The 22,088-nt window shown below is 55.5% G+C and overlaps 1 protein-coding gene across 1 annotated transcript in view; it reads left to right on the forward strand.

The window, feature by feature from the left end:
• The window catches only part of SLIT1 (slit guidance ligand 1), a 161,640-nt gene that overhangs the window by 103,344 nt on the left and 36,208 nt on the right, over window positions 1–22,088 (forward strand). The window contains exons 5-18 of the mRNA XM_057308774.1: window positions 6,557–6,628; window positions 7,686–7,757; window positions 8,374–8,445; window positions 8,953–9,116; window positions 10,381–10,528; window positions 10,975–11,046; window positions 11,562–11,633; window positions 13,784–13,855; window positions 14,588–14,731; window positions 19,362–19,525; window positions 20,245–20,268; window positions 20,402–20,546; window positions 21,167–21,241; window positions 21,430–21,573. Coding sequence (XP_057164757.1) covers window positions 6,557–6,628; window positions 7,686–7,757; window positions 8,374–8,445; window positions 8,953–9,116; window positions 10,381–10,528; window positions 10,975–11,046; window positions 11,562–11,633; window positions 13,784–13,855; window positions 14,588–14,731; window positions 19,362–19,525; window positions 20,245–20,268; window positions 20,402–20,546; window positions 21,167–21,241; window positions 21,430–21,573 — 1,440 coding nt within the window. The remainder of the gene's footprint in view (window positions 1–6,556; window positions 6,629–7,685; window positions 7,758–8,373; window positions 8,446–8,952; window positions 9,117–10,380; window positions 10,529–10,974; window positions 11,047–11,561; window positions 11,634–13,783; window positions 13,856–14,587; window positions 14,732–19,361; window positions 19,526–20,244; window positions 20,269–20,401; window positions 20,547–21,166; window positions 21,242–21,429; window positions 21,574–22,088) is intronic.

Consider the following 22,088-nt stretch of genomic DNA (forward strand, 5'->3'; position numbering starts at 1 on the left):
AAATGCAGAGGGATGAGAGCTGTCATGATGGGAATCCACATTAGTTCAGTTCAGTTCAAAATTACTGAGCCCCTGCAGTGTGCTAGGTCCAGGGTACTATAGGGGAGCAAACGAGACAGTACTCTTAAGAGATTATGGTCTGGGGCAAAAAAGAGGAAGAGAGATATGATGTTCTGGAGTGCGAGATGGATATTAACCAAAAATCAGTGTTAATTACATTCAGTATACTAATATTTCATTATATACTTGGATTAGTGCTAGGAAGGAAAAGCATGGGGTCTTAGGAGTCTGAAGCTGAGGGGGCAGTCAGGGGAAGTGTCTTGTAGTCTGAGATGTGAAGGATGAATAGGAGTCTACTGGGTGAAGAGTAGAGGAAGATATTCTAGCAGAGGGAATAGCAAGTGCAAAGGTCCTGTGGCAGGATGGATTTGAGGAATTGAAGGAATGACAGCATAAGTGGAGTAATAGGCAGGGATTAGAACCCACAGCACCTGTCACATCAAATCCTGCGAAGTAGGTGCCACTTCTCATTCCCACCCCATTTTGCAGGTGAAAAAACTGAGGCCAGAGAATTTAAGTGACTTGCCCAAGACCACATGATTTAAGTGAGTAAGCCAGGGCTTATTGAACCCATCTCTACTATGACACTCTGCTGTGGGCTTTCTCCTCTACACCCTGGCCTCTCAGTGTGTGCTTCTTAGACCAGCAGCACCTGTATCCCTTGGGAGCTTGTCAAAGTCCAAGACGTCATCCTCACCCTTAGAATCTGGCCCCAGGCCTGTATTTATCTCCCCAGTCTGTCCCTTGTCTGACTGCTGTGTCCGTGGTCTCTAATCTGCCTTGCACTGTTCTGCCTGGGACTTCCTTCTGTACCCCTATCTGTCCCATGGCACTGCACCCTCTGCTGCCCCCTGGCCAGGGTTAGGCCACCAGCAGCTCCCAGCTTGGTTTGTCTCCCTCACTCCAGCACCCTCCCTGTCTCAGTGTATCGCATTCTGCCCTGACCAACCCCAGGCCATGCTCACTTCAGGATCTGCGACAAGGTCACCATGGGATGAGGATAGAGCAGAAATGCAAGATGTAGGTGGTGCCTTTTGGGATTGCATGCCAGCCTGGGGAAAATGGAGGTGAGAAACATCACCTCAAAGACGTTTGGGGAGGACAAGACAATTGTTGACCAGATAGGAGGTCAACTGGGGCAAAACAAAAAAAGAGAAGAGCTTCGTTTGGGTTGGTGCGGTGGCAGAGAAGGCTTCAGAGCCCAGGGCAGGCTTCTGGTACCCCCTAGTGAGCATACTGGGGACAACAGTCAGACCCTTAGAAAGGGATGGGCCTGAGGTGTTTGAGGAGGGCCAGAAGCCGGTCTCTTAAATATTGCCATGGAGGTCCTAGGACAGAAGTTCAAACACAAGAACTCCTCTTCTCCACACCTGTGTGGTAGGTGTTTTTATCTCCAGTTTTCAAGCAGGGATACTGAGGCCCTCAGGTGCACACCTTCCAGGGGCCTGGCTGATAAATGGTAGCAGCAGGCTTCGAACCCGGCTCCTCTCCTCCCAGAGTTCTAGCTCTTCCCAGGGCCTCCTGTGCCGCCAGCATACTGCCTTTTTCTCAGGCTTCTGAGGCCCACCCTTTCCTCTCCTCTAGAGGCTGGCTTCTTCCAGGTCTTAAGTTCCCCTCCCTTTCCTCATTTCACCCATGTGAGCGGCTGGCTCCTGTGGGCCGGCCCCGGGTGGCTCCCACCCACCCCTGGCCCCTCACCTCCTGGATGGTGTCGCCTCTCCTGCCTGCCCTAGGGGCAGCACCTTTCCTCTGTAAGCTTTGGTGCTCCTGAACAATGTCTGAAAGACCATCGGATCAAAAGCCTCTCTGGTCTAACTAACCTCACAGCTTCTCTGGCCTGCAAAGGCTTCTTCCTGCAGACACGTTGCTGGCGCTTTCTGCTACAGGCAAAGCTTACTATGCCTGGGTGATGCCAGGCTCGATTCCGGCTCCTGCCTTCGCACAGCCGATTTCTGTCCCTTGCTTCCCCACGGAGCTACGGGTGTGAGTCCACCTAGAATTGCATTTCCTGAACTATACTGTGATACTATTATAAGAACCAGACACTCGAAACCCATTTATTATAAGGGTCTAGTATTATTGATTAGGCCACAGTGTCATTTTTTATAAGGATCCTTGGAGAATTCTTGTCTCATCTTAGTACCCTGAACAGCTATCCTCCTGAGAAACTGGTCCTTTTAAATTTATACGTATACGGGGACCCTGTTAAGGGATGAGTTTCCCCAGAGCCCATGCTTGGCCCCAGACCTGACAGTTTTGTGGGGGACATCATGCCTCGTTCTTGGTATCTGCCATTGATTTTTCTTCTCTTTGCCCCACTTTTCACTCTTGCTCTCTTGCTGTTTTGTAAATCCCTATAAGCCACCTTAAAGCCTTTCTGGAACAAGGTTGGCTTTAAATCAATAAACTAATCGATACAAATAAAAAACCTTCCTTGCAGGATGGTGGTGGGGATTAAACAGAATAATGGATGTGAGTTGCTGGCCCAGAGTTCCCTCCCAAGCTTGGCTGAAGGGTGAACTGCCAGCTGGGACCAAGATGACTGTCCCGTTGGAGGTCCCCACTTCCTGTTCCTGACTCTGTAGAAGTCTCCAGGCCCCTGCCCTCCCTGCCTTGTCTTGCCCTTGCTGTCCTTGCTTTGTTCTCCCTGGTTCCCTGTGGGGAGGAGAAGGCGGATGGCTATGTCTGTCTTCTCTTATCCTGCCTCTCTCAGAAAGTGTGCTGTCAGCGACGGGCTCCTTGTCCCTCATCTCCCCCTAAGATCTCAGATGCCCTAGGAAGCAAGCTTGCTTATGGGAGCAGTGGGGCTTGCCGTGGCTTGCTGTGTCTCGGAGTAGTCAGCATGTGGTGGGACTGCGTTGCAGGGGAGAGGAAGAGATCATCTGGTTCAGTCTGTGCATTTGACAAATGAGGAAACTGAGGCCCAAGGTGCAAAGCAATGGGGCCACATTATGAACATATTTCATTTCATATGAGCATCCCATTCACATCAAGTCCGAGCGTGACTCTGCCTTCCTCAGAGGCTCTCAGAATCAGAGCACGCTCTCTAGTACGGCTCCCAAGCCTCTCTTGGACCATTTCCCCAGAGCAGCCCTGTTTGGTTACAACATTGACTATTGTGTAACCAATCACCTTGAAACACAGCGGCTGAAAAGAACAACAAACATGTATTGTCTCATAGTTTCTGTAGGTGGCTGGGTGGTCTTGAGAGTACAGTCAAGCTGTTGGCTGGGGCTGTGTCTTAGTCGGTTCGGGCTACTATAATAGAAATATCATGAATTAAGTAGTTTATAAACAAACAGTATTTGTTTCTCACCGTTCTGGAGGTTGGGAAGTCCAGGGTCGTGGTGCCGGCAGACCAGTGTGTGGTGAGGTCCCACTTCCTGGCTCATTGCTGTGTCCTCTCATCTCAGACCTCTCCTGGGAGGCCATTCATCCCATTCAGGGGCTCCACCTTCAGGCCCTAAGCACTCCCCAAGGCCCCGCTTCCCAACACTGTCACCCTGGGCATTAGGATTTCAGTGTCTGAATTCTGGGGGGCGCGTCAACACGGAGTCTGGAAGCTTGACTGGGGTTAGAGAATCTGTTTGCTTGATGACTGACGGACATTGCTGGAAGCCGGGGCTGGCCGTTGGCAGGAGGCCACCAGTTCTCTCCATGTGGGTCTCTTCAGAGAGCTGCTTGAGTGTCCTTGACACAGTGGCTGGCTTCTCCCAGAGTGCGTGAGGAGAGAACCCGTGTGACTGTGAGCCCCTGCGAGCCAGCAGTCTCTCGTTTGCCTGTGTGGCCTGCACAGCCCTTTCTCCCAAGTCAGTAAGTAGTTTACCTGTCAGATTGCCCTGCCTAGTGCCAGCGTGTACTTAAGAAGAGGGAGAGATCAAAGTCACAGACCAGGGGGACAGGAGGGCCAGGCCAGCACCGGGTGTACCCTCTCGGTAGTAATCACCTGCATGACGGGAACTGGACAGGGGACAGAGCCACCAAGGGCTCTCTCCAGGCAAGGAGGAGGTGACAACAGGCTTAGCAGATAAGTAAAGGCTCAAGAGCTCTCCTGGCCTCTCAAGGTGGAGGGGCTGCTGGGAATTGCTGAGAAAGGGGAGAGCGGCTCGGCGGCAGGCTGTGCAGGGTGGGGGCACTGGGGGTGCACCGCAGGTAGTGTGGGGTGGGGGCTCCGAGGGCAGATGGGTAGGTAATGCGGGGTGGGGGCTCTGGGGAGCAGGACGGCAGGGAGCGTGGGGTGCAGGCCCCGGGAGCAGTTCTGAGACCAGCCTGTGTGGTGTGTCTCAGGGAACAGGGACAGACCAAACAGGGGTGCCTGAGATGCGCATGGACAGCTGAGATCCAAGACCATAGGGAAGAGAGTGGCCTGTGGGGTGCGGGAAGGAGAGGAAGGTGGACACCAGCGGCTTCCGAAACCCACTGCCACCTGCCGGGAGGTGGAAGGGGCGAAGTGGCTGTTCCATTAAGGGACAGAGACAGCCAGTTGTAGCGAGGCAGGGCACAAGCTGTAATGGAAAAAGGGACGGTTTCGGAGGCGAGAAGTGTCTGTGTCACAGGCTTGAGATGCTTTCCCTCGAGGAGAGAGAGAAGAGGGCACAGGTGTTGATGGTGATGGAGCCCTCAGACCACGGGAGCCTAAGGCCAGTTAGGGGGCTGGGGGACAGGAGAGGCTGGGGTTTGCAGGGGAGGGAGCTCACAGGCTCTGCAGGGGGACAGGGTTGGGGGGAGCTGGGGGAGAGTCTTTGCCAGGCTTGTATCTGCTCTTTGCACACGAGGACACTGTGGCTCAGGCGGGGGCGCCAGGATCAGAACGGCCTTTCTGAGCTCAGGGCCTGCTCCTGCTTCTGTTCCACTGTCTCAGCAGGAGGACCCAGATGGAGGGGTGGTGGCCCTGACAGCGCAGGGACTGTGTGCTGGGGGGCCCTGTGGGCCATGTTCTTGGGGCTGCCAGTGAACCCTAAGGCCTGAGGGGTGAATGGCTGAAAGGAAGGACATGGTCAGAGTGCTGCGGGCCTGGTCTGGAAGGGGCTGGGGGCTGTGGAACTGCCCAGCGCTGGAGCCCACGTCAAGCAGTCAGCCCCTGGCTGCCCAGCATATGGACCCTGAGGGCACACGTGATGTAGGGCCCTCCTGTAAACCACCGCTCCCTGTCCTGCTTTAACCTTGGGCAGATTGCTTCACTTCTTGGAGCTCGGTTCCCTCCTGTGCAGCGTAGGGGAGGACACCCATCCCCCCACTTCTGTTCCTGCTGCTAGCACAGCCATGCAGTGGGGGCTCTGGGACCTTCGCTGCCTGGGCTCGGATTCTGGAGCTGCCACTCACAAGCTGGGCTCCCTTGAATTTCTCCGAGCCTCCCTTCTATCCTTTGGAAAAGGGGGTCAGTAATAGTGTTTGCCCCATGGTTAGTGCCAGGGTCAAGTGAGTTCACATATGTGACGTGCTAGGCAGTGCTGGCCTGGGGGACAAGCTTGGGACACAGGGGCAGTTGAAGCCACCGCTGTGGCAAGGAAAAGCTGCCCCGGAAAGGGGCATTTGTGAAAGTCTAGTGAGGATGCTCAGAGAGGAAGGGAGAGGCTGGTGGGCAGGTGCCAGAGGCCCTACCTGCCAACAGAGCCAGAGGATGTGTCCGGAAGCTGGTCAGGGGCTTGCAGAGGCCAGGGGTTTACGGTGTCCCTGCAGCTCCTCTTCCCTCCCATCGGACATTAATAAGGGGGAGATGGTGACGTCCTCGGTGACCCCTGACATCCACGCTGTAGGGCAGGGGTGCAGCCCTGCGGCCCCCCAGCCAGCATGAGGCAGACTCCGGCCTGGGCTCAGGCTCTTGGAGGTGGCTCTGCTGACGGCAGGCCTGAGAGCACAGGATCTGGAGCCAGGCCCAGCCTGCATTTTGTGACCTGATTCTGCCCCCTACTGGCTGGGTTACCAGTGGCGCCTTCCTCCTGAGCCCTCGTTCCTTACCAGGAAACCAGAGAGTGAGTCGTGGGTGCGCTGACCACAGGTCCCAGGGTGGCTGTGGGCTCACTGAGAAGCCCCTCCTTTGCTTGCTCCTTTGCAGCCCTGGGTGATGCCTTGGGGACTGAGCTGACCTCTGGGGGTCTGTTTGCAGGGTCGGGGTCTGGCAGAGTCAGGGTTGGGGCTGCCCCAGGCTCGTCCCTCCAGCTGCAACCCCCTCTGCGAAGAGACAGGAAGTAGTTGGGGAGAAAGATCCCTCCAGGGCAGGGTACCTCTCTCCAGCTAGCTCCCTCCCTCCCTCCCTCCCTCCCTCCCTCCCTCCCTCCCTTCCTCCCTCCCTCTTTCCTTTCCCTTCCCTTCTCTTCCCTTCCCTTTCCCCTTTCCCCTTTCCTTCTGCAAATGCTCAGAGCAGGGCTTTGTGTGCCAGACGCTCTCCCAGGTGCTGGAGTGCTATCTGGCCATCGTGACCTCCCTGACTCATCAGGGCACTCCAGAGAAATCTCTTCTGATCAGTGTTTTTCTCCCTCTGGCTTTATCCTCTCAGGGACCTGAGTGAGAACACAATCCAGGCCATCCCCAGAAAAGCTTTTCGTGGAGCTACAGACCTCAAAAATTTGTGAGTTCAGGCCTGGGAGGGGGAAGGGTACAGGGGCTGGAGGGCCACCCCTTGCAGTATCCTTGTGCATCTGCCCCAGCCCTGTGGTCCAGGCAGCCAAGGAGCTGGTATGGACTCTGAGATGGCTGGTACCAGCATGGTCTTCTGGAACAGTCTGGGGTCAACGGAAACAGGCAGCCTTTGGGGACTGGGTAGAAGGGAGTGTCATGGACTGGGGGTGCTTAGGTGAGGTTCATGGTCCATTTAAATGGCACAGTCTGCATGCTCTTGCCCTTCGGTAGATTGAGAGAGCTGGGTGTGAATCTTCTCTTCCAGGTGCATACTGTAGAAGTGGCTACAAGTCAGTTAACTTCACTGAGCCTCAGTATATTGTTCTGTAAAATGGACAATCATATTTGCCTCACGGGCTTGTTCTGAAGTTGAAAGGAGACAAGGAAATAAATACACTTTGTCAAGTGTTATTTAAATGTAATGGTTTCTTCCTACTATTCACAATTATTCCTGTCCTCCCCGAGCTCTGACTGCAGCAGGAATGGCAAATGCCCGGCATGCCTGTCACTCCCTGACCCCATGTCTGTCGTAGACAACCGAGCACTGCCTTCTTTCCCAAGGGACCCCAATCACAGCGTCAGTTTATTCCAAAAGCAGCATTCCAGGGGGCCCCCTCTGGTCAGTCACTGTGGGCACTTGGGCTGAAATCCACGTGTGAGCTCTGGCTGCCGCTGCCCTTGGGTGAAGCTGTCTCCTTTCCCAGCCTCCAGCACCCTCCGGGTGGTCTCCAAAGTGGGGTGGGGGGGACAGGTGCCTGCTCCCCGAGGATATGCAAAGTTAGGTGAAGGAATATAATGTAACTTTTACTTATATTTATTGTTTTAACTAAAGAAGAAAGAACATGAGCTTTTGTTAGCGTTTGCTATTTGGGTCAGCACATATATACTGAACAAATGCGTGGGGCCAGGCCTCTTTGCTTTAAACTAATGGAGTGCGGGATCAAAGGGTTCGGATGCCCCTGCTCCAGGCAACGTGCCTTCCTGTACAACTGCGTTTTGCTTCACAGACAGCTGGACAAGAACCAGATCAGCTGCATCGAGGAAGGGGCCTTCCGGGCTCTGCGGGGGCTGGAGGTGCTGTAAGTGGAGCACGGGAAGGGCAGCAGAGGCTGGAGAGTCTGGGAACGCGGGAGCTAGGCCCAGGCAGCTGGAGTCGGGCTGGGAGCAGCGCAGGGGGCAGGAGGCCCCAGGACACCATGTGAAGTCCGGGGCAGAGGCCGTACTCTCTGCTCTCCTGGACTCGTCATCTAGGATGGGGGGACACCTGCTTGTGGGGTCGTGCCTGCAGCGCGTGACCCAGGCTTACCCTGCTCACGACGAAGCCCAGGGCAGTGTCTGTGTCTTCCAGGACTTTGTGACACAGGGGGCCCAGGCAAAGTTTGTACTTAGCTCCCAACCAGCTCAGGCCCGCGGGCAGCCTTTCCCTCCTCTACCTCCCTGTCCCAACTTGGGAGTCGGTGGCAGCTGCCTTGTCACCACTGTCCCAGCTCGGGGCTTTCTCTGAGGGCAGCTCTGCGTCTCTTGCTCTTTGGTGGGCCCATTCTCCAGGATCCAGCCCAGTCGTGGCTCCCCTGGAAGGTGGACCGTGGATCTGGGTGTGAGAGTCTGAGTGATTTTCCGAGAGATGCCCGGCCCCCCTTCCCGTGTAACTGCCTATGGCACAGACACCCAGTGACTCTGGTTTCCCCTGATCAGGACCCTGAACAACAACAACATCAGCACCATCCCCGTGTCCAGCTTCAACCACATGCCCAAGCTGCGGACCTTGTGAGTCAGCCCAGGGGCAGCCAGGAGCCCGGCCGCCAAGGGGGGCCGGTGCCGGGGGTGGTGGGGAAGGGGCCGAAGGCTTGCACAACCGAGAGAAAGAGCTCCTTCTTCTTCTTTGCGTTCTCTGTGGCCATCCACTCAGGGTGGGGGTGTCAGAGTCCAAGACAGAGGGAAGTGACCTAAAATGGAAGGATGTGGAATGTCATTTGTATTTGATTTTTCCTCGGAAAACAAGTGATTTGGTTTTGTATTTTAAAAAATGACTTATGTGCTCTCGGGCAGCGGGTCTGTGTGAGCCCAGCAAGATGAATCATTTGCTGGTCACACTCAGGCCAGCGGCTGCCCGAGCGAGCTGGGAGGGCAGGGGAGGCCGCCGGAAATGTCCTGCTGCCTCAGGACATCCCCCAGTTGGCCTGCGCTCCGACTGCTGGGGCCGTGTGTCTGCTCCCTGGTAGGGGTTCCCACTGTCCAGGCGGGTGGGTTGTGAGCTGCCCTCTCACCCCGCAGCCGCCTGCACTCCAACCACCTGTTCTGCGACTGCCACCTGGCCTGGCTCTCACAGTGGCTGAGGCAGCGGCCAACCATTGGGCTCTTCACCCAGTGCTCGGGCCCCGCTAGCCTGCGTGGCCTCAATGTGGCTGAGGTCCAGAAGAGTGAGTTCAGCTGCTCAGGTGGGTGCCGCCCTGCTGGGGCTCTCGACTGCCCATTACCTGCCTTCTGCTCCCCTCCCTACATCTTGTTCCCTCCCATGACCTCCTGTGACCATGTGCTAACATCTGGCCCACCCGTGACCTCCTCTCTTCACCCATCACTTCCTGCTCATCACCTACTGTCCTTATCCACACCCCGTGGACTGCCCACATCTCCAGTCCTCACCTGTCACCTCCTGCTCCCTCCCATCTCCCCCTCCTGCCCCATCTATCATCTCCTGTTCTCACCCATTGTAAAAAACATGTCTGAGAATATTCAAGACAGCCTTTTTCCATAGTAGCCCAGAGTTGGAGACAACCCACATGTCTACCAGCAAGGGTATGGATAAACTAATTAAGAGCTGTCCGTACAATGGAACGCTGCTGAGCAGTGGCAGACAACAAGCCGCTGATATACACAACAGTGTGGGCGAGTCTCAGAGCTTCTGTATTGAGCGGAAGCTGCCAGACACAAGAGGACCTGCTGTCTGATTTCATGTCTATGAAGTGCACAGATCAGCAGAACACATCTTTGGCGACAGATCTCAGAATAGCGGCTGCCTTGGAGAAGGGCCATGAGGGAGCCTCTTGGGTGATAGAAATGTCTTATGTCTGGGGACGGCTCTGTGGGTGTGCCTATAAGTAGAACTTTAGCCAGCTTTACACCTGAGACAGTGCACCTGTATGTTATACTTCAATTAAAAAACTTGTATCACTGTGTTTTATCCTGGTTTTTATCACCTATTAACAGTGTGATTCTCCACAAATTAATTAATATCAAGGACTCAGTTTTCTTACCTGTAAAATGGCCACAAGAACCTCACGCCCCTCATGGGTTAGATGAGATACTGTGCGTATAACCCTTCCCACAGCGTGTGGCCCAGAGCGAGTGCCCAACAAACATAGTCCTTGTCAGTCTCTGGCGCCCAATGAGGAGACTCAGGCTCAAAAGTGTTGAGTGACATGGACTAGAACCTGGAGCTTCAGAGTTTGGGCCAGGATTTCCTAGTGTGTGAATCGCACTCTATGCAGCACCGTTAGGTTCAGATTCAAGTTCAACAAACATCTAGCAAGCACGTGCTATGTGCGAGGCGCCCACAGTTACATGGTGGTCCCCAGTGATCTCTGGATCTCCTCCCCGCTTTCAGAGAAACACGATATGCCCTGTCCCCACCTGCGATGCCGTATCTGGGGTGGGAGGTGCTGGCACGGGACACCCCCGGGTCACAGCCCACTGCTTCTTCAGGCCAAGGGGAGGCAGGCCGAGTGCCTTCCTGCACCCTCTCCTCCGGCTCCTGCCCGGCCATGTGCACCTGCAGCAACGGCATTGTGGATTGTCGTGGCAAAGGCCTCACCGCCATCCCCGCCAACCTGCCTGAGACCATGACGGAGATGTGAGTACGGGCCAGGGCGGGGGCTGGGATACGGGCCCTCGGGCTGGGCTGGGCCGGGCTCTGGTGGCCCAGCGAAGAGCTTGCCCGAGGCCCCTCTGTACAAGTGAAGGAGAGACAGCTGGCCTTGGCTGGCCTGAGCTCTCTACCCAAAGCTGGGCAGCTCTGGAGAGTTGGGAGGGGGTGTCCCTCTATGGTCTATTTGTCCAGCCCAGCTGGGTGAGTCTGCTAGAGTCGGTTTCTAAGTAGTAGCCTGATTTATGGGCTCCTTTCAGCCACAAAAATCTGAGGTAAGGGGGCTCAAATACAGCAGCTCCTTTCCTCTGCCTGGGCCAGCCTATCCACTCCAGATGGAGGATGGGAGCAGGGGCAGAGGGCCTGGTGTGGGGGGGCGGTGAGCCCAGGAGGCAGCAGTCAGGACCCCGGCCTTCTGTGTTCTCTCTCTGCAGCCGCCTGGAGCTCAATGGGATCAAGTCCATCCCCCCAGGAGCCTTCTCTCCCTACAGAAAGCTGCGGAGGATGTGAGTGTCCCCGCTGCTTCTTGGGAGTCAGCATAGAGCAGAGGGAAGGGCCTGGAGCAGGCACGCCACGCCATGGGGCAGGTCTTGGCTCTGCCTGTCAGCTTCATCTCTGACGTGCGGATGGCGGTGGTGTGACCTCCTCACGGTGTTAGCGTGAGGCCTACATGTGGCGTTGAGCCCGAGTCTGGCACAGGACCGGAGCTGACTGTCCACCTCAGCTGGGCCACTCCTACAAGCAATTGTGGACGTGAGAGGGGGTGCAGGGGGCAGCTGGGATGTGGGGTAAAGCTTCCCCAAGAACGGACCAAGGCTGGACTGCCCGGCCTGAGCACGAGCCTCAGACTGCATAGGGAAATAGTGGCCGGGGGCTTTTCAGGTGGATGGGAGAACTGGCCCCTCATTTTTTTTAATGTCGAAGAAATGCCTGCCCTCTCGTGGCATTGGGGAGGAGGGGCCAAGAGGGGCTCGGTGGCTGCCGAGGGATTCAGCCATCTTCCCTCCTGCTCACCTTGTAGAGACCTGAGCAACAACCAGATTGCAGAGATCGCGCCCGATGCCTTCCAGGGCCTCCGCTCCCTGAACTCACTGTGAGTAGCCGTGCCAAGTCTGCCAGGGTCCAGGGAACCCTCATCCCTGTGCCAGGGCCCCTCTGGAGGGGAGGCTCTGCCCAGCTCCCCTTCCTCGCTGGTGGGCACTCTGCAGCTGGGAAGGGGTGGAGGGAATCCAGGCAGAGCTGTTGCCCCTGGCAACTCTGATGCTCTTCCTGGCAGGAAGGGGATTTTCCCAGCATTCTTTGCTGCAGTCACCTGACTTGGCCCAGCCTTCGTGTTGGTCCCGCCTCCCCCTGGGGCCCAGCATTCTATGCTCCTAAACCTTATTCAGGGCACTTAGAAGGGCAGCCACTCCCAGCTCCAGTTGTGACATCTGCCACACCTTGTGTCTTTCATCACAGGTGCGCTTCCAAGTTGTGCTGGGGGACGAGAAAACAGCATTTTCCTCTCCCCATTTCCCTTCCCTGGAGGGTTTATTGTGTGTGTGTGTGGGGGGGGGTCCATCAATCAACAAAATGCCACGCAGCAACAAACATTCATCTTGGAAATGTTACTTCATCTCTCTTTTTCCCAGAGCCCTTGCTTGCACCCCCAGGTTCACCTAGCCCCTCGCTGTCTGAGGTCCCATAGCACTTGTCTATACAGAGTGCCCTCAGGCACCCTGTAGTTGGGTGAGCCCCCCACATTGGTAGAGGCCATTTGTTACTCTGAGGAGTGAGTGTTTCTGCTTATCGTTGGCAGCACTGGACACAAGCATTGCATAGATTAGGGGCCTGGGAAGTGAAATAGGATGGAACTCCCCCTTGGGGAATGTAGGAGACTGCCAGCTCAGTGCCTTTGTGTGCACTGTTTTCTCTTGGAGTAGAGTCTGAGGTAGCGGGTGGGACCCCTTGTGAATGGTACCCCTTAAATTGTGCAGTGTATAACCTACATAGCTGTACCCGACAGCCTGGTAATGAGTCTCTATCATTGGCTGAGGAAATCAGATTCTGGAGGTGGCCTGCCAAAATGCAGGGCTCCTCATCTGAGAAGTGAATGAAACTCATTCTAAATTGGAACATGACAATAGCCCATTTAAGTGGGTTCCTGTTGCTGCTCAGGGATACCTGGTCAAAGCCATCTCCCCACTACATGGGAACTTCCGTGCTGATGTCATGCTAATAGACCTCATTGACAGTGTCCACCTTGGCAGACCCTGACCTGGTCTCCCTGCTTCAGCCCCTGCCCCCTCCACTCTGATCTTGCCAAATGCAGATCTGATCCTGTCTCAGAGGCTTCCTGGTGCTCACTGGGTAAAATCCAAGCTCTTATTCCATTTGTTTCCTCTACTTGAGCCACACTGAGTTCCCCACGGGCCAACCTGAATTCCACTGCAGGACCTTCGCTTCTGCCATGCCCGCTTCCAGAAAGGATCTTGAAGCACATACTGTTTTCACACAGGCTGAATTGTTTCTGGGGCGACTTGTGGGGGCTGCTTGCAATATTGGGGATGGAGTACACCCTGTCCCCAAGCCCCGTTGATACGTCACCCTCTGCCTGAACCCATTCATGCCTGCATGGCTTTTTGGAACCTTTGCTTTTTTCCTAATCATACACGGAATTCCTGCCCAACGCAGAGAACTAAGGTGAAGAAACCCACTTGCACCCCCACTGCCTAGACCTCCGCACAGATGAACTTTGATCTCTTTCTTTCTGGTGTGTTATCTGTTGCTTGAAGTCAGAGCTCATTCTGTGCATGCCGTCTGGCATTCATGGTTTTTTCCTGTAATTCTCTGAAAATATGTTAATTATCCTGCCCATGGGATTTTCTCCTCTTTGAACAGTCTCCTTTTACATCTGGGGCCAGCTTAATTTCCCACGAAGTTCCCCAAAGGGCCCCTTTGCGGGCTTCTGTGGGTTCCATGTGTGAGGCAGAGAGCGGGTATTGGGGGGCCGCTCCTGCAGTAGTGGGGATCACGGCTGTCTCTAGCCCATAGGGTACCTTTTGCAGACTACAAGCGGAGGACCCTGTCTTAACACACTTTACTGCCACCTGCTGGCGATTTGTTACAACAGCCCTCCACCCCTATGCTCTGCCCCGTGAATGGTTTAGAGGTGGTGCCATTGTGTGGGTGCCACTTGCAAAGTCATGTCCCACCTGGTGGGCTGTCCCCTTACTCTCTCTTTCTGTTGCCTTTTTTCTCCAGGGTCCTGTATGGGAACAAGATCACAGACCTCCCCCGGGGTGTGTTTGGAGGCCTGTACACCCTACAGCTCCTGTAAGGACCCATCTGCAGGTGTCCCTGGGTGGCGCCCAGGGAGGGGGCTAGTATTCCTCTGGCCTCTCAGACTAGCCTTGCCAGCCTCTTTGGGGTATGGGACTCAATGAGGCAAGGAGCTTGGACGATGGCAGAGCTGGGGGTGTCGCGAAGGACTCTGGGGCTCTGTCGAGGCCAGGAAGGGAGGGGGGGTCAGGGTCAAAGCTGATCGCGGGACACCTGAGCTGAGAGGCTCCTGAGATCCAGCCTGTGTTCCTGAGGAGGTCAGCGTGGCTGGGGACAGAGTTGTCTCCTACAGGGGGACATCGGACCCAGATCAGCCTCCCTGAAACATGAGAGCTCCCAGGATCCAAGAGGAGTAGAACCTCAATGCCCTATCTCAGTTGCCTGGAAGCCCAGCAGACTCTGGAAAGGAGGGGAGCCTCCAAAATGCCCTTGGGAGGTGGCCTGACCACTGTGCTCTCTGCTTCCCAAGAAGCCTGTGAGCACTCGTAGCAGCTCCTTGAAAGGAGAGGAGCTGGTGGAGCAGGACGGTCCCTTGCACAGAGAGGGCAGTCGGAGTTCTCGGCTTCCCCTATGGAGTGGACATCCAGAGGGCCAGGCTCCCTGTGCCCGCACTGGGCACTTCTGCCCAAGACGGTGCATGCTTGGTGCCAGGGAGGCGCCCAGGGCAAATTGATGCAGCCGATTCTGCGCCTCTCCCCTCACCACCTGGCCCTGGTCTGCCTACAGGCTCTTGAATGCCAACAAGATCAACTGCGTCCGGCCCGATGCTTTCCAGGATCTGCAGAACCTCTCACTTCTCTCCCTGTATGACAACAAGATCCAGAGCCTCGCCAAGGGCACCTTCACCTCCCTGCGGGCCATCCAGACCCTGTGAGTGCCCTCTTGCCTTCCTCCCCTTGGTCCCAGTGGGAGGACCTAGGGAGAAGTGATAGCCTCCGGGGACAGGCAGCTGTCTTGCCCTGTGCCTTTTGCTCACCAGGAGTGGCCTCTTACGGAAGAAAGAGCACAGACTTCGGGTTGGATAATCCTGGGTTCAACTCCCAGCTATGTCTCTTATTGGCTGTGTGACCCCGGTCAAGTTAATTAGCTTCTCTGGGCCTCAGTTCACTCATTTATAAAATGAGGATACTGTTTTCTGCATAGGGCTATTAGGAGATAAAAGGGGATGTTTGTACAGAACTGAGTTCATTGTAAGTGCTTCTTAAATGCCTGCTTAATGGGCATTTATTATTAATTTCATCATGGCCATCGTTTATCTCCTGCATGGCACACTCCATCAGATAATATCCTCATGGAGGGGCCAGCACAGGTATGAAACAGGTCAGAGAAAAGGCTCAACTCCTGCTCCCTGGGCACCCTGCGCGTCAGCAAGGACGTTAGCCACGAAGACAAACTTATTAAAGCTCACGTGCCCGCCCACAGCCTCGTCCTGCTAATTAATCTACTGAGAGGCAGGGAGAGGAAGATGGAGATGACAGGGCGATCTTGCCATGTATGTGAGGTCAGAAGTTACAGGGAGACATGGGCAAGGTGGAGATTCTGTGCAGCTGGTGGGATGTCCCAGAGAAATGCACGAAGGAGATTTCCAGGCCGGGGACCCACACGCAGGAAAGCCATGGGGATGGGGACCGGGACCGAGGGTCTTGTGTGAGGAGCTTGTCTCCATCTCAGGCTGGAAGGAGAGGGAACACATCACGTGGCTTATGCTTCCTGGGGGTGACCTCTGTCTTTGTGTCCCTTCATCTGGCTGGATCTCAGAGCTTCTGCCTGCCGGACACCGGGCCTGAGAGCCTGGCCACTGCCGGCAGGCACTAGTGAGGCACAGAGCTGGGGCAGAGCGCAGGAACAGGAGTCCTCCCACAGGCGAGACAGAAATAGTGGGACACTCAGAACGACAGTAGTCGCGGCGGTTCGCCGAGCTCTGAGCCAGGGCCAGGCCGCGGCTTGTTCCATGTGTTATCCTCCTGAACACTCACCACGGCCGGTGCACATCTGGTCTAGCGTCCCGACTTCACTGATGAGGGCACTGATGTGGGAGGTCATGGGACTCACTCAAGGTCACACAACATCTCATAGAGCAGGGATTTGGTCTCAGACGTCTCTGCACCTTCCCTGAGAATTTAGTTAGCTTTCCCCTCAATTGTGCTTTTTCCCTAAGAATAGACCTCATTATTTAAGGCGGGAGAGCAGAACCGGACTTTCATCAACGACTATTACATATTAACAACCAGAGTACAGTTTGGAACCAGAATAAAAGAAACACAGACCCAGGAATAATCAGATATTCTCATTACAGGTTTGAAGGGTTAAATGCCTGGACTGAGTCATGGGTCAGGCCTGAGCAGATTTAACCCCCCCACATCCTGCTTGATCTGTCTGTCCGTAGCTCCGAGATCTATGGCCGAGTGCCTGGGCCCCACTCCTGACTTTGCGGCCGTTTTCCTTACTCCAAGAGATTTTTCAGTTTAAAAAAAAAAAAAAACAGCTTTAATGAGGTATAACTTACATACCACAAAACCCACCTGTTCTGAGTATACAACTCAATGATTTTTTTGTATATTTACAGTTGTTCGACGATCACCACAATCACATTTTAGAATGTTTCCATCACCTCCCTAAAATCCCTTGTGTCCATTTTACAGTCAGTCCCAATTTCCAGCTGATCCCCAGGCAATCACTAATCTATTAGTCTCTATAGTTTGCTTTTTCTGAACATTTCATAAAAATGGAATCATCATGGGGCACCTGGGTGGCTCAGCTGGTTAAGCATCTGGATCTTGATTTCTATTCAGGTCATGATCTTATGGTCGTGATCCAGCCCTGAGTCAGGCTCTTCACTGGATGTGGAGCCTGCTTAAGATTCTCTCTCATGGGGCGCCTGGGTAGCGCAGTCGTTAAGCGTCTGCCTTCGGCTCAGGGCGTGATCCCGGCGTACCGGGATCGAGCCCCACATCGGGCTCCTCCGCTGGGAGCCTGCTTCTTCCTCTCCCACTCCCCTGCTTGTGTTCCCTCTCTCGCTGGCTGTCTCTCTGTCACATAAATAAATAAAATCTTAAAAAAAAAAAAGATTCTCTCTCGCCCTCTGCCCCTTCCCACTCCACCCTTGCTCTCTCTCTTAAAAAAAAAAAAATGGAATCATCGTGTTATACCATCTTTTGTGACTGAGTTTTCATGTTTTTGAGGTCCATTCACATTGCAGTGTGTATCAGTACTTGGTTCTTGGTTTTTACGGCCAAGTGATTTCCCACTGAATGGATTGACTGCGTTGTGTTTATCCGTCCCAGTTGATGGACATTGGATTTCCACTCTGGGGTCATTATGAGGAACGCTGCTGTGAATATTTGCTTACAAATCTTTTTGTGGACAAATGTCTTCATTTCTCGTGGGCTTTCTGGGTCACATAGGAAATTTATGTTTAACTTTTAAAGAAGTTGTCAGTTTTCCGAAGTGGCTGTAAATCCCATTTTACACCCCCACCAGCAGCGTATTATAAGGGTTCCAGTTTCTCTACATCCTTGCCCATACTTGGTATCACTTGTCTCTTTGATTACAGCCGCTCAGGTGGGCGGGAAGTGGTGTCTCGTTGTGGGTTTAATTTGACTAATGATGCTGAGGATCTGCCCCGAAAGGTTTCTAGCTGTGACTTCTTAATGCGTATTCCGAGAAGGACACTGAGAATACAGCCTTCCCTGCCGCCTTCTTCTCTCACAAAGGTTCATGGGGGGAGCGGCGTGGCCTCCCATGCAGCTCGTTTCCGGGTGTGCCTTTAACAGGATGATAATTTCCCAAGCAGGTATTCTTTTCCTTTTTCCCGAGCATTTTCCCTTCTCAGCTCCCTGCTCTTTGCGATTGTTAAAAATTCCAATTTGTGTCAAATACTTAAGCTACTTGTCTCTGTGGGTGATTCAAGTTTTTATAAATTGGCTTTGACACAAATAACCTGTTCTTAAAAAGGATATATTCTACCCCACGCCCATTGAACATTTTAATACATGCCTGAGCAACATAATTGGATTGATTTTAAACAGAGTTCTCTACCGAGATTGTGATAAAGGGAAGCAATTAGTTCAGGTAGAGGCCGGGCTGTGACGCATAGGCAGATGGGGCTGAGCGGCTGGGCGGATCCCAGAGCAGGCCCCGGAGCCTAATGTATTTTAGGTCATCAATGGACTCTGCCACAGGGCATCAGCAAACACGTCTTCTCTGTGCAGACTGACGGTTTAAACGGGGAGACAAATGTCCAGTCATGCGGAAGGGGTACGAGGGGCCTGGCCCACCTGGTGATGCTGACAGGAGCCAGGACTCAGGCAGGAAAGCGAGGACACGGCCCAGGGGAGTGGCAGGGACATCTGGGCAGAGAAGGCTCCAGCCAAGTAGCCCAAGCAGGAAGAGGAGCCCAGGAGTGTTTGCATAGCCCTGGAGCCCCATCAGGGCCCTGGGCTGAGGCCAGTAAGTAGATGGCCTGAACTGGTGGCATCAGATGCAGAAGCGGCCGTCCATGCCGACTCCTCTGAGCTGGCCCCTGCTCTGACTTCCTGTACTTCCATGCAGAAGCATTGGCTCTCGGGTACAGAAATAGTTTTCTCTGACTGTTTCAGTTTAGAAAGCGGGGCACGCCCAGTGCTGTGATGGCCAAGACACAGGCAGGTGCGCTGGCTGCTGGGGTGGTTCAGATGTGGCTGATCTGAGCCTGTTGGGGTGGGGAGGGCCCACGAATGGGAAAGACACCCATGTGGTCGCTTAGAGCATCCCAGGTTCCTACAGTCAGCATTGCCTGTCAGGTGTCCCCTCCCTGTATTTATCCTGCTAGTCACACAGGCAGCCTGGCAAGAGAATATGAGTGCTTTCCCAATAACTAGCTCTTCAGGCCTGCTTTCTGAGTTTCCCTTGTGTCTAAAGACAGGGTCTGAAATGGTCTGGCGGCGGGGGGTGGGGGGGGAGCAGCCCTCATGGCCTGGGGTGGGAATGGAAGTTCCCATAAGTGAGGGGCTGCAGGGGGCACTTTGAGACATGCCCACCCCAGCTGCAGGACCAGCCTTGCCACCTCCGGCCCCATCCCTTGGGCTATGGAGAGAAGCTGCTGTTGCCAGAGGCTGCAGGGAAGGGACCACCTACAACAAAGGCTTTTGGGCACCGTCAGTCCTGGGCTCTAATACCCGTTCTGTCCCCTCACCCATGGAAGGCTGGAGTGGTCTGGCCAGTCTCCAGGTCACTCTTGCCTCCACTCCTGTTTGGGAAATGTTCCCCGGGGGGGTACGGGTGAGTAGATGGACCGGGGACAGAGTGAGGCTTGCAGGGGGCGTGTAGCAGGGACAGCCGGAAGCTCCAGGGCCTGCAGAGGTCGTTCCCTGCTGCCATGCTCTGGCAAGACTTCTCCGTAGTTGGTGGCGTACCTGGGCGGTGGCCCAAGCCACCAGCGAGCAGCGAGGCCCCATCCAGGCAGAAGTCAGCACGGGTTTGCAGCGCTGTCTCTGATCCCCACTCTGCCCCCACTGGACAGGCATCTGGCACAGAACCCTTTCATCTGTGACTGTAACCTCAAGTGGCTGGCGGACTTCCTGCGCACCAACCCCATTGAGACGAGCGGGGCCCGCTGCGCCAGCCCCCGACGCCTCGCCAACAAGCGCATCGGGCAGATCAAGAGCAAGAAGTTCCGCTGCTCAGGTGGCTGCCCGCTCACCCCCTGTCCATCTGTCCACCTGCCTGCCTGTCTTCAGTCAGCTCAGGGACGGGGGATATTTTCTGAAGGGCTCCAGCGGCGTGTCCTAGGCCACTCCAGACCCTCACCGGAGGGCGTCGTTCCCAAACCATAGCCTTGGCTCTGATCCGTTGCCAGCCCCACTCCGCCTTGTGCCTTGTACGGAGGCTTAGGGAAGAGCAGGGCTGGCCGAAGGTCCCTGAGGGAGGCCTGCCCGGTCAAGGACCCAGGTTCCTCTGCTCCCAGGTCCTTTCGCCGTCATGCTACTGCTGTCAGACTCAGGAAGCCTGGGAACTCTCCTCAGTGAGAGAGCTGCCTCCAGGCTCTGGGGCAGTAGAAACGGGATGGGGATAGTGTGAGTCGGCTTCTGAGCCTGGATCCTGGTCAGCGACCCGATGCCTCTCGGCCCCATTCCCGTCTCGGGCCATTGCCCATGAGCGTTCCTGTGTTTTTGACGCTCCCCAGGGGGTTTAACTGGGGGGTCTCAGCCTGGTCAGGGAACATCTGTGCTTCATTAGCAAGGCCTTCTCACCTGGGTGCTGGGCAGGTGGACTCTGGAGCCCGGATTTGGGACCCCAGTGTTGTTCCCGGGGTGCCTTCTCCTGGGCAGCACGGTTGGGGCCTGGGCTCTTCCCCCAAGTCCTAGAGGATCCCAGCTTCATGGTGTTTCTGCTTCTCTCCCCAGCCAAAGAGCAGTACTTCATTCCAGGTAGGAGAATGGGGGTGCCCGAGGCCAGCCCGGGCGGGGTGGTGGCAGTGGGTGGGCAGGGGCAGCAGGCCGAGGGGGCCAGGGAGGCCCTGCCCTGGGTCCCTCAGCTGGCCCTCCCGCCCCGTCCCTGCAGGCACGGAGGACTACCAGCTGAGCAGCGAGTGCAGCAGCGACGCCGTCTGTCCGCACAAGTGCCGCTGTGAGGCCAGCCTGGCCGAGTGCTCCAGCCTGAAGCTCACCAAGATCCCCGAGCGCATCCCCCAGTCCACGGCTGAGCTGTGAGGCCCCTGCCCTCCGCACCCCTCACTTGCCCCCAGCCCCACTAGCCCTCCTCTGTCCTCTCTGGCTTTTCCTCTGGCCCAGCTCTGTTGGGGAGCACGGGTGACCCCAGCGTGGCAGGCACGGGCATGGCAGGAAGTGGCTCCCCACCCCTGCAGCCCCTCTGCTTCCGACTCACAGCCTACAGACCCTTGCAGCCATCTCTGGCCCACGGGCAGGTCGGCAGCCTGAGCCAGGGGTGGCTTGTCTCAGTCATGCTTTTGCCTTCTTCCGGGGGATGTGATCCCATCAGATCAGGTTGGATCTTAAGCTAATCCTTTAACTATTTCCTTTCTTCAAGAATATAAATTCGTGCCCGTGTATGCGTGTGCATGAATAGCTAGCCACACATACCTGTCATTGGTGTATGTACATTTTCGTGGCATTTTTAATGTTAAAAATATCCCCATTCACCCCCCAGCACTCCCATCCATCCTTCCTTTGACGTAGGCTCAGTTTGCCTTGCCAGATAAATTCTTCTGGGAACCCCTTTGTTTAAGCCCCAAATATTCTCAATTTGGTAGGTACTCTAATGTCTGTCATTTATGAACGTGTAAGTTCTCTTCATTGCCTCTTACAGACGATTAAACAACAATGAGATTTCCATCCTGGAGGCCACTGGGATATTTAAAAAACTCACTCATCTGAAGAAGATGTGAGTTACCCATTGGGGGCAGGTTGCAGTCAGGGCTCTAGCTGGGGAGGGAGAAGGCAGATACTGGGTGTGGGGGAGCTCTCAGTGGGAGGCAGGGCTCCCATGCGGGGGGTGGGTGCAGAAAGGCCGTGGGGTGGGGGAAGGGCGGGGTCCTCAGCTCCATCATCCTTCCGCTGCCTCCCGTCCAGCAATCTGAGCAACAACAAGGTGTCGGAAATCGAAGATGGGGCCTTCGAGGGCGCAGCCTCCGTGAGCGAGCTGCATCTGACCGCCAACCAGCTGGAGTCCATTCGGGGCGGCATGTTCCGAGGCCTGGACGGCTTGAGGACCCTGTGAGTGTGCGGGCCAGGGAGCAGGACTGGACTGGCACAGGCAAACCCAAGCCAGAGCGTGGGTGTCTGCACCGAGAGGATGGGAGACTGTCCCCCAGCCCCCAGCTTGCAGGAGGCGAGGGACAGCTGAGGACCCTGACCGCGGTGGGGCAAGTGATCAGATGTTGCTAACTGCGGTTCCCTGGGGGGTGGGGTCGATGCCTGGTGAAGGGGTGAGTGGAGGCGGGCCCTTTTGGAGGTTCCCCTCTCGCCGCCCTCTGATCAGGCTGCAAGAGCACGCACATGTGTCTAGTTCTGGAGTGGCCAGCAGGGACACAAGCAGGAGGGCTGGACGGCCCCAAGGCGGGGACGTTGCTGAGGTGACTCAGCCGGCGCAGACGGGGAGCAGGGATGGCCCGTTATCCCTGGGATTCTTGGATCCTGTGACCCAGAGCCCGGCCAGAGCTAACCCGGCATCGGGACTCAGTAGGATCCTGGCCCCCCCCCCCAGAAATGCTGCAGGGAGCCCCCTCTCT

Source organism: Ursus arctos, unplaced genomic scaffold (genome assembly GCF_023065955.2).
Source record: "Ursus arctos isolate Adak ecotype North America unplaced genomic scaffold, UrsArc2.0 scaffold_7, whole genome shotgun sequence".
NCBI classification, from domain to species: Eukaryota; Metazoa; Chordata; class Mammalia; order Carnivora; family Ursidae; genus Ursus; species Ursus arctos.